The sequence below is a fragment of the Narcine bancroftii genome, chromosome 4 (assembly GCF_036971445.1).
Source record: "Narcine bancroftii isolate sNarBan1 chromosome 4, sNarBan1.hap1, whole genome shotgun sequence".
Classification (NCBI taxonomy): domain Eukaryota; kingdom Metazoa; phylum Chordata; class Chondrichthyes; order Torpediniformes; family Narcinidae; genus Narcine; species Narcine bancroftii.
In genome coordinates, this window is record NC_091472.1 from 242,764,261 (window position 1) to 242,780,136 (window position 15,876).

General features: G+C 44.1%; 1 protein-coding gene across 3 annotated transcripts in view; it reads right to left on the reverse strand.

Annotated features, from left to right (window-relative positions):
- LOC138761791 (SPATS2-like protein) overlaps positions 1-15,876 on the reverse strand; it is a 165,751-nt gene that overhangs the window by 21,390 nt on the left and 128,485 nt on the right. For all 3 annotated transcript variants that reach the window (XM_069934526.1, XM_069934525.1, XM_069934524.1), the window contains 3 exons: positions 7,273-7,382; positions 4,674-4,776; positions 1,863-2,059 (listed from right to left, as the gene is read on the reverse strand). In XM_069934526.1, the coding sequence (XP_069790627.1) occupies positions 1,863-2,059; positions 4,674-4,776; positions 7,273-7,382 (410 nt within the window). The remainder of the gene's footprint in view (positions 1-1,862; positions 2,060-4,673; positions 4,777-7,272; positions 7,383-15,876) is intronic.

Genomic DNA, 15,876 nt, shown 5'->3' on the forward strand with positions numbered 1-15,876 from the left:
AAAATTGGTTGGTTGGGGTTGGGTTTTTCCTCCTTTGTCTTTTGTCAGTGAGGTGGGCTCTGCGGTCTTCTTCAAAGGAGGTTGCTGCCTGCCGAACTGTGAGGTGCCAAGATGCACGGTTTGAGGCGATATCAGCCCACTGGCGGTGGTCAATGTGGCAGGCACCAAGAGATTTCTTTAGGCAGTCCTTGTACCTCTTCTTTGGTGCACCTCTGTCTCGGTGGCCAGTGGAGAGCTCGCCATATAACACGATCTTGGGAAGGCGATGGTCCTTCATTCTGGAGACGTGACCTACCCAGCGCAGTTGGATCTTCAGCAGCGTGGATTTGATGCTGTCGGCATCTGCCATCTCGAGTACTTCGATGTTGGAGATGAAGTCGCTCCAATGAACGTTGAGGATGGAGCGGAGACAACGCTGGTGGAAGTGTTCTAGGAGCCGTAGGTGATGCCGGTAGAGGACCCATGATTCGGAGCCGAACAGGAGTGTGGGTATGACAACGGCTCCGTATACGCTAATCTTTGTGAGGTTTCTCAGTTGGTTGTTTTTCCAGACTCTTTTGTGTAGTCTTCCAAAGGCGCTATTTACCTTGGCGAGTCTGTTATCTATCTCGTTGTCAATCCTTGCATCCGATGAAATGGTGCAGCCGAGATAGGTAAACTGGTTGACCGTTTTGAGTTTTGTGTGCCCGATGGAGTTGTGGGAGGGCTGGTAGTCATGGTGGGAAGCTGGCTGATGGAGGACCTCAGTTTTCTTCAGGCTGACTTCCAGGCCAAACATTTTGGCAGTTTCCGCAAAACAGGACGTCAAGCACTGAAGAGCTGGCTCTGAATGGGCAGTACAGGACTGAAAATGACACAAATTCAAGGCAAATTTTATTGCCACTGAAAATAAGTGAAGATTTGAATAATTATGGAAGATTAACAAACAGCATTACAATGAACCAGAATGTCGCTTTAACACCTTCAAAAAAAACTGGAAAGAAATATCTGCTCTGGTTTTTATACTAGGTTTACTAAATTCAGACATGGAGACTGTGACCTTCACAGCAATAATGTGAAGAAAGTGATTCTGAGCAAACTGGTGGACTGTCACACTGAAAACTGAGTGGGACCTGATGTACTTCACCCTCAGGTTGTAAATAAAGTGCCTAATGGGATAGTTGATGACCTGGTTATGTTTTTTCAAAATTTACTAAAGTTATGGAAGATTTTTGTTAAATTGCAAATGAACCTCATTTATGCAAAAGGAAGAAAGAAAACTGGAAAATAAAGGTTGCCTACCTGAACATCTGCCTTTGGGAAAGTATTTGAAGCTGTTTTTGAAGGTATTACAGCAGAGCAGTTAGAAAAAAAAATCAAGGTGATCAGACAAATTGAACTCATATTCAACCAAGTTATTGGAGTTCTTTGAAATGTGTTGTAGAAACAGAGAGGACAAGATATTGCATATGCTGATATCAGGAGCCAAGAGCAATCTGCTTAGGAACTTAATAGGTCAAGCAGCATCAGTGGGGAGAGGGGGAGGAGGAATGGTGGGAAAGGAGGAGTTTTGACCTGAAACACCAACAATTCCTTTTCCCCCCACTGATACCTCTCCACCTGCTGAGTTCCCCCAGATTGTTCTTTGCTCAAAAATAATATGGCAGTACTTCAGTTAGATAGTGTGCATTCATGGGAAAACATCTGGAGTACTGTAGGCAGTATTTTTCTCTTAACAAAGTGCATTGGAAGCTTTCGGAAAAGACTTTCAGGACAGAATGCCATAAAGAGTGGCTTGCATTATGAGATTTCCTTTAGAATCACGCCTATTGATTTTCTTGCATTGACAAATAACAATAATAGTGTCAATGCGCTCTTCTTACCTGTCTGTTTGCAGGTACCTTCTGAATGTTTAAATTGTCCTTGGAATGCATCACTTTGTGGCTAATGGATGACAAGGCACTGAGGGAGCTTGGCAACGAAGGGGTGTTGATGGAATCACCTTGAGGACTTTGACGAAATGAAGTCAATGAGGAGATGCATTGTGATCTTGTGGAGTAGTTATTCTTTGGATGTGAAACTGCATTGAAAAAGATAATTTGAAGACAACATCCAGTCAGGTTTCAATTTGGAGATAGAGGCTGAAATCTCAAATCTTGCTGAGGATACACAACTGGTTTACTCCATTTACCATAATATCACAACTGTTGTAAGAGATTAGAAATAACAAATTTATTCCAGTCCACTTTTACACACAGTTTAATTATGTGTCACAGAAATACATTGACAAATCAACAACCAAGGCCACAAATGGATCTTGTTTCCTTATCAGGTATATTTTGCATATCTTCTGCATTTCCTTCCTCCTTCTACATATACTAACCTTCATAACTGACATGGTGCCAGCTTCAACATCAATCCTTGGGAATGAACTTTACAATTCAATGTAAAGAGGTTCCCCTTCCTGAACTAAACTTCATCTACTATGTCTGATTTCTTGTGACAATCCTTGGCCACTTTAAATAGCTTAGCCTGGATATTGTTCCACGATGAAAAAAGAGAATCATGTCACAGATGCATCATAGATCAACACGTTTCCTTTGAGGGACTGATGTAAAATTCTCATTCATACAGTATGAGGGTTGAGGCCTTACATCCTAAATGGATGAAAATCCTTTCCTTTGTACACTACCCCAGAGTACATAGTAGATGATAGGGAGGTCACAGATGACCAAGGATGCATGAGTGAGTGGGAGTTGGTGAGAGATTTAAGGAATTAGGACCTTAAGTTTGAGCCAGGGAATCAGTGATGATTATGGGTGGCTCATTAACATAGTTAGTAAGCTTTTATATTAAATTGGGAGGAGGATGGACAGCAGTTTACAGATATAAAAAGGAGTGAGGTGCATAAAGGATTGAAAGGTTGGATGTCAGTCGTAATGATAGTGATCATCTGTGGAATGCAACGAGCAAGGCCTTAAGAATTATAATTCCTGCTGGATTATACTTGGCTGCCAGCAGGGGGCTGGCACAGAGCAGGACTGCAGTATGAGAGATCTTTAACTGCTGCAGCCTCATGGCATGCCTCATGGGCTTCTTTCAACAACTTTAAAGTAAAGAACCTTTTCCTTCATCCATGTATTGTCTAATTGAATTCACAAATATGAATACAAGATGAAACATCAGTAGGGGGTGAGCAGGGATCATTCTTATTTTACAATGACCCTCAGTTTCTCCATTAAGTTTATCACATCAAAGTCAGAGGTGATGTATTTTGAAAAAGGAATGGATAGGCAATAAAGATTTAATGGAACATTTCCAAAGAATGTACAGGGACAGAAGGATTTAAGAAGCAGTGCGACTTCACGTGCTTTTAATATAACAGAATGCATTGGGAAAGTAGAGAGCAAAACATTGGGACCTTGTCCTTACTGACAGAGATTCTGCTTCCAAAAGCAGGTTATGAGGAGCATTTATACATTTCCAGTTACACAAAAATTAGAGCGTTGCTTCTAGTTCTGCTCAAAATATTTTGAACTGGGTTATTTTTCCCAGCAAAGGAGGTTTGAAGGGAGATTTGATGAAAGTACAGAGGTTTAGATAAGGTAGAAAAAGTAAACCTATTCCTATTAGTTGATTGTACAAGTACAAAATATTTGGACAAAAGATGGAGAGGGGATATGAGGACGAACATCTTTTCACAGTAAAGAGAGATGACCTGTTGTGTGTAGAGGAAATGTAGTTTCCCTGTCTGTCTGGAATGTGTGTATTGCTTGAGGTCATGTGCCCTGCCTGTCTGAAACTTATTCGGGAGTCACATCACCCTGTCAGTCAAGGTTGGACTCTGGCCACCCATTACTGCACACCTTCCCATTGGCTAATTCAAATTGCTTAGGGTCATTATTGGCTAGAAGCACAGATTACCACTGCATATAGTACCAGCACACCACACATTCTTTCTTTATGCCTCGTGGTCCAAGCCCTAGACACCGCACCATGCCAGGTTTCTACTGTGGAATATCGCTGGAAGGGTGACGGGTAAGATATGCACTACACTAAAACTAAGCCATAGTATTGTGATGGATTAATACTTGCAATAGAGCCGCACCCCCATTGATCAGGGAACCAGAAGCATGTGTCAGAGTCCATGTTTATAGTGTTCGAGGAGGGTCAAATTTTGATTTACCACTGTCGGAGTCCACTGATGTCCGAGGTCAATGTCTATATCGTCACTTAAGCGAAACAGGGTGTTCAGTGTGTAAGTGTGGTCGAATATAGGTTTACCATTGTCGGAATCCAACTGATGTCTGAGGTGAATGTCGGTATCGTCACTTACATGAATTAGTAATTGAGTACTGTTTAACATTCTCCATTTGTTTCATGTATGTTAATAAAAGTTATATGTGATTGTAACACTTGTGTCCAGACTCGTCTCTCTGTGAATCCACCCAACTTGATATAGTGGTCTTCTCAACACACCTGTGTACATGGGTTGTGGGATTTTTTTTTTTGCAGCCTAACCAATGCCATGCTTTTTTATGTTCTTTCAATTTGAATTCACCAAATCCCTGGTATTCCACAACAGGGGATTTAATTGGCTCATTTAGAGAAATATCTTTTGTTTGCAATAAGTTTAAATCTTTACTATATTCAAATCATCTGTTCGCTATTTATTCAACTCTGGAAATCCTCACCTTCTCCAAACAGCTGAATTTGAGATTGCAGGCTACTGATGTCACCAGTGAATCGTGCTGACTTGCCCAGATCCTCATCGTATTTACGTTCACTGACAAATTGCTATTTGAAAAAAAAATAAAAACTCGATTGAAACTCAAAATGTTGGTAGTGCACAGGATCACAAATCAAAATATCTAAAATCTGACCTTTAAAGCAATGCTACAGCTCCAATCTTAAATGCTCCCCTACAATACTTGCTGCTGCTCTACAACATTATGTTACAGCTCCACAATGATGCATCTTTCTAATCTAGACTGGCCTTTTTATATCATTCAGAAACAACCTCTCAAGTTTCTAAATTCTATCCAAGACAGGGCTATTCAAGATGGGCTATTACTTTTGGTCTCATCAGTAAACTTGCCTTGTCAAGACCTAAAAATAAATAAAAGGAGCTGTCAACAATGGAACAAAGAGTACTACATAGATGTATATTATGGTTAGTTATTGCATTGTTCCCTTCTATTACACAGGACTATATATACTGTGCTATATTTATATTGCTGCACCAATTGTTTGAAGTTTGCATAACAAACCATTACAGTGAAACCCCGATTTTACGCACTCCAATAACGCAAATTCAGATATAATGCAATGAGTTATTGGACTTGGGCTTCAGGCTCCCAGCAGGAGCAGGGACCTTGGGCTCCCAGCAGGAGCGAGGACCTTGGGCTCCCAGATTGACTTAAAATGCAAACAGAGAAACTGGGATGTTACAAGTAAAGAAGAAACGGAAATGATGTAGGGATGCAAATTAAACAATGAAACCCCGATTTAGCATGACCTCACTTCTTTCGCGATTAAATTTTATGGACCCCCAATGATTGATTTTTATATCCGGGTTTCACAATTAATCACCTGGTCCTTCATGAGAACTTTCTCACTTATTATTATTATTTTAATCATGCAGAAAAACATCTTTTGTGAATAAAGAGAGACAACTCCCACCTGGAAGTGTGCGAGCCATCTGAACCATGTACTTTCATATAGAACACAGTACATTATGGCACAGTGCAGGCCCTTCAGCCCTCAATGTTGTGCTGACATATAGATTACTACCAAAAAATATGCCAACATCTTTCAGTTTTTCCATGTAGTCTCACTTGACAGAAATATGATCCCTCAGGATAAAACAACTTCTCAAGTTCTGTGCACCAGCAAAAACTTGTCACAAGTAATGTGATGGGCCCTGAACTTCAACAGCCATTAAATAACTTGTGCAGCAATGCTTAAAAGATATACATCATGATTTAAAAGTGTAAAACACCCATTTATCACCAGGAGAGAATTTTCACCCTTTCAAAAAGGATGCAAAATGGGTGAATTTCTGTGTCATAGTTTTGGATTCAGAGCTAGAGTTCAGTAACTAAGGTGCTCCATTGAACCACACCTCTTTTTTGAAGGTATGAAATTGTCCCAATTTCGCAGGATGAAGGTGGTAGATTAGGATTGTTTGGGGATTTGTGGAGCTTTTCACATTCGCAGTTCCAATATCTTTTCTTAAAACTTCCCTTTCCCAAAGTGGCCTTCAACAACTTGGCTTTATTTTACTCAAGAGACTGGAGTGAAACATGGAAGATTACACACGCCGTAAGGAAAGATGGGGTGGGAGAGTGGGGGGCCAATGGAAGTTGGTGTTAATGCTATGCAGTTGGAGGGTACCCAGAGGCAAGATGGGGTGTTGTTCCTCCAATTTGTGAGTGGTCTCAGTCTGGCAGTGCATGACACTGTGGATAGACATGAAGGGTGGGGAATTGAAATTGAATCTTGTTCTACAAAATTTTCCATCTGTCTTTCCTGCCACCCCTCCACTCCATCATATTCTGATCTGGAAATTTTAATCCCCAGGTCTTTCTGCATCTAATGACCAAGGCAGATGGCAGACATTCCATTGATTAAACAAGTGGTTCTCAACTTTTTACTTTCCACTCACATACCATTTAAGTAATCCCTATGGCATAGGTGCTCTGTGATTACTAAGAGATTACTTAGTGGTATGTGAGTGGAAAGAAAAAGGTTGAGAACCACTGGATTAAACCTTCAGACTCTAATACAATGCAAGGTTTCTGACAAATTTTGCCATCGCATTGGATCCTGTCATGTCATCAGCATAACCTTGGGTTGGAGACACCCAAAAAAATCATATTTTCATACTTCCTTATAAAATTGGAGACCCTTCAGCCCACAGCAATCTGATCAATCCACTCCTTCACATTTTTAAGGAATGGGGAGAAGTCTGTTGAGAAGATAAAGTTAAACAAGAAAATCTGCATAATCTGGGGTCAAGTGCAATACACAAATGTGCTGGAGAAATTTATCAGGTCACGCAGCATCCATAGGAAGTAAAAGGTAACCAAAGTTTGGGGCCTGGACCCTTCATCTGGGCCCTTCCCTGACAAAAGGTCCAGGCCTGAAACATTGGTTACTATTTACTTCAGCAGGACCTGCTGAGTTTCTCCAGCACATTTGTGTATTGAACAGATAAAGTTCTCAAAGCATTTGGCTCAGCAAGGTATACGTTTGCTACTCAACTCTATGGGACCTCTTTTAAGCACTAACCTTAATCTCAGCTCTAAGTTCAGCAAGCTGGGATTCGGACATTTGGATGGCCATATCTGTCAATCTCTTAAGTTCCTCAGCCCTCCTCAGTCTTGCTTCCAGGATCTCCACTGAGAAACAAAGCATAATAATAACATGAATTAAGCAGCATCTTTGGATCTTGAGTGGTTTATAATAGTCTGAAACATTCAAAAATGTTTTCATTCTTGCATCAAGACCCTTCTACTAATTGAAAACTGATTATAATTGGAGTTTCAGATCCGGGAGATAAGGTTCACCATTGGAACAGACACTAGGCTCTGTGGTTGCAGAGGTTGCAGGAGTGCAGGAAGTGAATCACCCTCCTTCCCTCAAGTTTATTTTCCATTCTCCGAATCTGTTTGATTGAGGAGATGCTCTGCTGATTTACCTCTTGAATGGGTTGTCATACCTCGTCATCCCTCAATACGGCTGTATCAGCTCATACAAACTTTGCTTTGAACTGAACAGCTCACACTCATGTCTAACTGATGCCAGATGCCACTGGATGCCTTGTTGCCACAAAAGCATTATTTTGGTAGCTGGATTCTTGACTCAACACATTTCTTCTGTTCTACAAAATAAACTGGTGATGACAACTAGGTAGTTGAAAAAAACTTATGATGACAAGTTAGATTCCAAGAATGATTTAAATGGAGCTTGCATCTGTGGCACAGTTAGTTTAGCAGTTAGCGCAAGGTTATTACAGTGGCAGTGACCTGGGTACGAATCCCCTGCTGACAGTTAAACATGTAAGGAATTTGTATGGGTGGATTTCCTCTGGGTGCTCTGGTTTCATCTGACATTTCAAAGATGTAATGGGGTTAGAAGGTTAATTGGTCACAAGTGTATTTGGGTAGGAAGGGCCTGTTACTGCGCTGTATCTCTAATGCCGATGATGCCTTGGGTAAAGTGCCCTATACAACCTTGGAAATTGAAAACAAAACAAACTGCAGACATTGAAAATCTGAAATAAATGCAGAAATGGCTGAAAACACTCAACCTCATAGGGATCGCAAAGAAATTAATGCTTCAGCTGAAGAACAAAAGGTTATTGAGCTTGAGATAGGAAGGGGTTAAAAGCCAGTGAGAGTAAAAGCTAGATTTTGCAGCATTCTAGTAAGGCAGGCAAGTCAATTCAAAAGGACCAATTAGCACGATGACTAACTATAGGAATTTATTCTGAATCAGTCAATGGGCAGGTCTGACAAGTGGCTGTCAATCTTATGTAGCATTGGAATTTGTATTTAGTAGCAATTGCATTGGGTAAGAGTGTATTGTGTGAACTTTTGATTGGGCCAAATGTAACCCGACCCTTGTGTAAACTGAACAAAGGCAAGCTGTGAAACACGAGGTCAGTCTCTGCCAGCCTTTATAGAGAGAGCATCTTTGTGAGGCCTTGTGCAGATAACTCATAATTCTGCAGAATAAAATAGTCTGACTGGGACGAAAGTTTGGGTAACGTCATTTCGTGAAATCCACTGAAAGAACCAGAATCCACAAGCTGAAACACAATTTGATTTTTTTTTCCCCCACAAATGTCTGCTTCATGGTTCCAGTGATTCTTAATTGTTTCAGAATTATTGTGGATCTTTAACATCTATTTTACAATTTAGGTGTAAATTTCATAATTGTGGCGAACATTTCAATAAACATTGAATTTTATGTGGAGATATATCGGAATGGATAGAGTTTTGGCTTGAAACATCGGCCATTCATTTTCTTCCACTGACATTCCTCTACCTGCAGAGTTCCTCTAGCAGATTGTGTTTGACTGAGTTTTGCCTGATTGAACATCATGTTTGATATTTTATTTAATATTTAGAATTTGACATTGTATTTATTAATGGAATGTTATTATCTGAGATTTCATGGTTCAACCCACAATAACTGGGATTTCTTCCATTTTTTCAGATTTTGATTGGTAAAAATATTAATATGGAGAGAGGAAATGAAATAAAATTGCAAAATTGTAAACACGTCACCTGTGGTGTGTAGGTTCTTGTGAATAGAAACAAAAGCTTTTTTTTCAACTCTGTTTTAGAATGCATTCTGATTTCAAATTACTATAGCCGCACGCTACTCAAAATAAGACACACTCACAGTGTAGTCAGGTTAAGCTCTGAGTTTTATTAGGGTCAGGCCCAACTCTTATACTTGCTCTGTTCCCGTCGTGCCCCCCCCAACTTGGCTGATGTCACAATATGCATAACAAAAGCGGGTTTCCCACATGTGGGTACTTTCCTGCATAACAATACTCTTCTTCCCCATGCATTGTCCCTGTCTGTTGGCTGTGCCATTTTGGGGTCGTTGGGCTTTAAGCTGCCTTGCCCTTCACCCACCAGTTCAATTGTTGGGACTAATGTCGCTGTGCGGGCTGCTGGCCTTTGGTAGTGCACGCTTCCCAGAGTTCTGGTTTGATGGCCACCACGGCAGGCTACTACATGACACCCCCCCTAGAACTGGCAGTATGTCCTTGTTATCCAGAGGCAAAGTCTCTGCAGCCATCGGTGGCCTGCCTCTTCGTCGTGGTGCTAGTGTCTCGACTGAATGCACCGGGCCCAGTTGCGTTGATGCAGCTGGGCACCCCACAGGCTGGCAAGATCAGACCACAGACTGGAGGTGAACTGGGCCCCTCTGTCGGATGTGATGTGGGACAGTAACCTGAACCACGCCTTCCCTGGTGCATGAAGTTGTGGACGTGTCTGCCAATGGGACTGCTTCTGGTCAGCTGGTGAAGTGGTTGACCATCATGAACAGATAACAGAAATCCTGGGATACCAAAAAGGGTCCTATTATATCCATGTGGATGTGGTCGAACCTTTGTTCTGCGGACTCGAAGTGCTGAGGTGGGGTCTTGGTGTGCTGCTGTACCTTGGCTGTTTGGCACTGCATGCACACCTTCACCCACCCACTGACTTGTTTCTGCAATCCATGCCACATGTATTTACTGGCCACCAGCTGAACTGTGTCCTGATGGATAAGTGAGCCAATCTGTGGATGGAATTGAAAACCTGTCATCGCCAAGCCGCCGGGACAACGGGTCTGACCTGACCGGTGGCCACGTCGTACAGGAGGTGGTATTGCCTGTGCCAATTGCGATGTCTTGGAGCTGCAGTTCCGATATGGCAATCCTGTATTGGGGCATCTCCTCGTCCTTCTGCTGCATCTCCGCCAGTGCCACAAAGTCCACTCCCCTTAATAGAGCATGGATACTTTGCCTGGACAGTGTGTTGGCCACCACACTGTCCTTTCCAGAGATGTGCCTTACATCTGTGGTGTACTCCGAGATGCAAGACAGGTGTTGTTGCTGGCAGGCTGACCAAGGGTCCAAGATCTTAGCCAAGGCGAAGGTCAGGGGCTTGTGATCTGTGAATGTTGTTGAGGACCTGCCCTCTAGGAAGTACCTGAAGTGACAGATGGCTAAGTACAGTGCCAGTAGCTCTCTGTCAAAAGCGCTGTACTTCAGTTCGGAGCCTGCAGATGTTTGATGAAGAAAGCCAGTGGCTGCTAACTTCCTTCGAACTGCTGCTCCAGAACTCCGCTGATCACCATCCTTGAGGCATCCACCGTCAAGACCGCTGCAGCATCTAACCTGGGATGTGCCAAGAGAGGGGAGTCCACCAGGGCTTCCTTAGCCTTAACGAAGGCCTCCGCTAACTCCTCTTCCCAGGTGATGTCCTTCGCCTTGCCTGCCATCTCCAGGCAAACAAGGGCCACATGATCCGGGCAGCTGAGGTAGAAACCTGTAATAGAAATTGATCATCCCCACGAATTCCTGTAGTCCCTTGGTCATTTTGGATCTGGGGAACTTCCGGATGGCCTCCACTTTACTGGGTATTGGTGTGGCTTCTGCCCTGGTTATCCTGGGGCCCAGGAAGTCAATGGCCTCCAATCAGAACTGGCATTCAGCTGGGTTGATTGTCGGGTCGAACTCACTCAGTCAGGTATAGAGGTTGTGGAGGTGCACCATATGCTCCTGTTGATTCCTGCTTGCCACCAGGATGTCATCCAGGTCTTAGCCTACTGGGCCCATGAATCACTAGAAGGTCTGTGCGGCGTTCTTTAGCCCGAACGACATTAGGAGGAATTTGAAGAGGCTGAACAGGATGATGATGGCGGCCTTGGGGATATCATTGGGGAGTACCGGGATCTGATGATATCCCGCAGGAGGTCCACCTTGGAGAAGATCTTTGGCCCGCTCAGGTTAGCTGCGAAGTCCTGGATGTGCAGCAAGAGATACCAATCTGGTGTTGTGGCCTAATTGAGCCAGGGGTAGTTGCCACATTGTCCCTAGCCCTCAGTTGCTTTGGGTACCATGTGCAAGGGATAAGCCTATGGGCTGTCCGACCACCGAACGATGCCGAGCTCCTCCAGCTTCTTGAATTCCACCTTCACCAGCTGGAGCTTTTCCACAGGAAGGCATCTTGCCTTTGCATGGAGCGGCGGCCCCTGGGTCGATGTGGTGCTGTACTCCAATGTCGGGGCATCCCATGGTGAATTGGGGGGGTGAACATTGCAGGGAACTCAGCCAGGACCCTGGCATACTCATTGTCCAATCTCTGGTGGAGTGCTGGGAGCCTGGCGTTTTTGAGGGGGAAGGTTTGGAAAGTCTTTGTGTGGCCAGTGTAAACATCCATGAGAAGAGGCTGCCTCCCAACTACAGTTAGACCTTGCGGGTACCATAGGTCCAAATTGTGCTTTTGTGGCAGCCCTCAGGATGCCTATTCCTGGTGGCCTGTCCCGATGGGGGCAGGACACTGACCTCTGCTTCTGTGACCACGAGGAAGTGTCATCTGAGTGGCGGTCCTAAACATACAGGAGGATGTCTTGGAGGCAGGCTGTCATGGCCTTTAGTGACAGCTGGCCCTTGGCGTTTCCCTGAAACATGCACGGCAGCCTGCACCGGCGGGCTCCGGCACCCATCTCTGGTGGTAGAAACACCACTGTTCATCTGGATCACTTCCTCTGAGGTACTGCTGTTCTCTTGGCGGCTCTGCATGGGTTTAGCTGCTGGGTTTCGTGACGAGCCCCACGGACACCAAGCACTCTCTCTTCTGTTTCCACAGAGTGTCCACTCGTGCTATGACTTTCCAGGGTACTCTGAAATCTGCGTCAGCCAGGAGCATTTGGATGTCCTCGGACAGTTGCTCTAGGAAAGCTCCAGGTCTCATTTTTGCCCAGGAGGGGCAGCATCTAATTCATGAGGGTTAACAGGGACCTGTCCCCTAGCCCGTCCAGGTAGAGCAGACATGCCCCTCTCTCACGCCATGAAAGCTTCAAGGTCTCGGTCAGCAAGTCCTTGAAAGCGGTGTATGCGCCTTCCTATGGGTGCTCCTGGATGAAGTTAGCCACCTGGCCTGCTGAGTCCTGGTCGAGGGCACTCACCACATGGTAGTACCGGGTGGATTCTGCTGTGATCTGCCAGATCTGGAACTTTGCCTCAGCCTGGTCAAACCACACGCTTTGCTGATATATCCAGAAGGTTGGCAGTTTGAGAGCATCCGTGTTGACTGCTGCCTGTTCACTCATTGCTAGTTTAGATGCCATCTAAACTGTCGGGGTCATCAATTGTAACCATGCGCTTCTTGAAAGAAGACACACATAATGTGGTCAGGTTAAGCTCTGAGTTTTATTAGGGCTCAGGCCTGTCTTTTAATCTTGGACTGTTCCCGCCGTGGCCCCCCTTGGCTGATGTCATAACATGCATAACAAAAGTGGGTTTCCTGTGTGTGGGTACTTCCCTGTATAACAATTACCTTGTTCTTTTGGCTGCGCAGCAAGACCAACACCATTTTGGGGTCACTGGCCTTTAAGCTGCCCTTGCCATTCGGGCTGCTGGCCTTTGGTTGTGCTTGCTATCTGGAGCGCTGGCTCAATTGCTGCAACAGCGGGCCGCCACATAACGTCAATTTCTCAGCAGATATGATTATGGAAAGAGTTCAAACAGTAATAAGGCCCACATATGTCAGTAATTTATCACCACAGCTGGAATATATTGGCAGATACATGCACAAATCAGGCAATTTGGAATTCCTAAGTCAGTATGGAATGTAAAAAAAAGTGCCAAAATAAGCCACAACCTCATTCAAAGCCTCTTTAACCATAATGTTTTAAGTCTTTATTGTGATAGCTCAGTGGTTAGAGCACTGGTCTTGTAACGAGGGGTCATGAGTTCAATCCTCACTGGGGCCTCATTTCTGTGAGGGTAAAGTGGCGACTCTCTGTCTTCCTTACGTAGACAACAAAGTTAAAGAATTTTATGTATGCTACAATTTAAATGTAGTCTTACGTGACAATAATGGACCCTTTACCTAATGTGAAATTGTATTTTGAGCATTCATTGTCTTAATTTATTTTCTTGCAAATCTCCATTTGTTGAAGTAAGGACTTTTTTCCTTTCATCTACTGGTAAGTTATGTTCAACTAATTTCCATTTATTTCTTTGGGATATTTTGAAACTGAATTTATTTACAAGACCATTGTGTAGAATTACTTGATTATCAGCCAGCACGTAAATCTGTTTCCTGCCTGAAGGGAGTTCCTTGCAGAAGATAATGGGAGAGTAGAATGTTCATGGAAATCTGCAGTACTGAGGGGAAAATAAAAAAACTTTAACAGTGTCTATTAAGAATTGTGTGAACCCTTCTAAGCACATCACTATAACTAAACCCCGACGCAACTTTAAAAATTTCTAAGAACACTGCTGTGTGATGTGACTTTGCATCTCATTAGCATGATACAGTGATTTATTTAACCAGGAGCCGAATCCTCTTGGTGTTTGCAAAGTAGCAACATACAAAGTGATGCAAGAACTCAGCGGGTCAGGTAGCATCTGTGAAATTCATCTACAGTCTTCTTCTTCTTTGGCTTGGCTTCGCGGACGAAGATTTATGGAGGGGGTAAAATGTCCACGTCAGCTGCAGGCTCGTTTGTGGCTGACAAGTCCGATGCGGGACAGGCAGACACGATTGCAGCGAAAAATTGGTTGGTTGGGGTTGGGTGTTGGGTTTTTCCTTCTTTGCCTTTTGTCAGTGAGGTGGGCTCTGCGGTCTTCTTCAAAGGAGGTTGCTGCCCGCCAAACTGTGAGGTGCCAAGATGCACGGTTTGAGGCGATATCAGCCCACTGGCGGTGGTCAATGTGGCAGGCACCAAGAGATTTCTTTAGGCAGTCTTTGTACCTCTTCTTTGGTGCACCTCTGTCACGGTGGCCAGTGGAGAGCTCGCCATATAACACGATCTTGGGAAGGCGATGGTCCTCCATTCTGGAGACGTGACCCACCCAGCGCAGCTGGATCTTCAGCAGCGTGGACTCGATGCTGTCGACCTCAGCCATCTCGAGTACTTTGATGTTAGGGATGAAAGCGCTCCAATGAATGTTGAGGATGGAGCGGAGACAACGCTGGTGGAAGCGTTCTAGGAGCCGTAGGTGATGCCGGTAGAGGACCCATGATTCAGAGCCGAACAGGAGTGTGGGTATGACAATGGCTCTGTATACGCTTATCTTTGTGAGGTTTTTCAGTTGGTTGTTTTTCCAGACTCTTTTGTGTAGTCTTCCAAAGGCGTACAGTACAGTACATGTACAGTAGCCTTTGGTGAACTAGGAAAGTAATAGTGAGAATTGAAACAAACAATAAGCAATTCAGACTCTTTTTATCTCTATTGCAACTCCTAAATTTTCTCTTCGTCTATTCAACACAGACATACTCAGCGTTTGCCACAGCTGGTAAACAAGAAAATCTGCAGATGCTGGAATCCAGTGCAGTACACAAATGTGCTGGAGAAACTCAATAGGACCCCCAGCATCCAATGAAATTAAAAACAGTCCACACTTTGGACCCGAGCCCTTCCTCAGGAGTGTGGAAAATCAGAGGTCAAGTGTAACACACAAATATGCTAGAGTAACCCAGCAGACCACGCAGCATGCAGAGGAAGGAAAGGGTGAAGTCAGATACCTGACGAAGGGCCCAGGTTCAAAATGTTGGTTACTCATTTTACTTCCCATGGATCAGCTGAGTTTCTCCACCACATTGCATTGGATTTCCCAACCACATTCCGTGTTCTCTTTCCATATATACTCATCCATCCATCTGTCACCACCCAGTCTCTGCCCCACCTCCTGTTGTAAAGTTGCATACTGGAATCTTTTTCTCCCTTAGTTTCCTTTTCCAACCCTCTTTCCCATATGGTTCCATTTACCATCATCCCTCTCCCCACTGAGTTCCACCCATCGCCCACCAGCCTCTGGCCCATCCCTGCCTCTCCCACCTGGTTCCTTTTACTCATCCCCTTCCACATCTGAATAAAAAGATGAGGAGAAGGGGGTTAGTGGGAAGAACTCAAGCTGTCAGGTGGATAAAAATAGGTGGTTATTACCTTTTACCTTTTAGCCTGTGGTCCTTCCCTTCCCTTTTCATTCGTGGAACTAGATGGGAATGGGATAAAGGGCAGGTGGAAACAGGCGGGAGAGACAGTTGGAAAACTAAACAAAGGGAGAAAAAAGGAGTAGGCGAATGGGTGAGTGTGTGTGGGAAGAGAATGCAGGAAATGTAGTTGCCTGAAATTGGGAAATTCAAACCAATACAC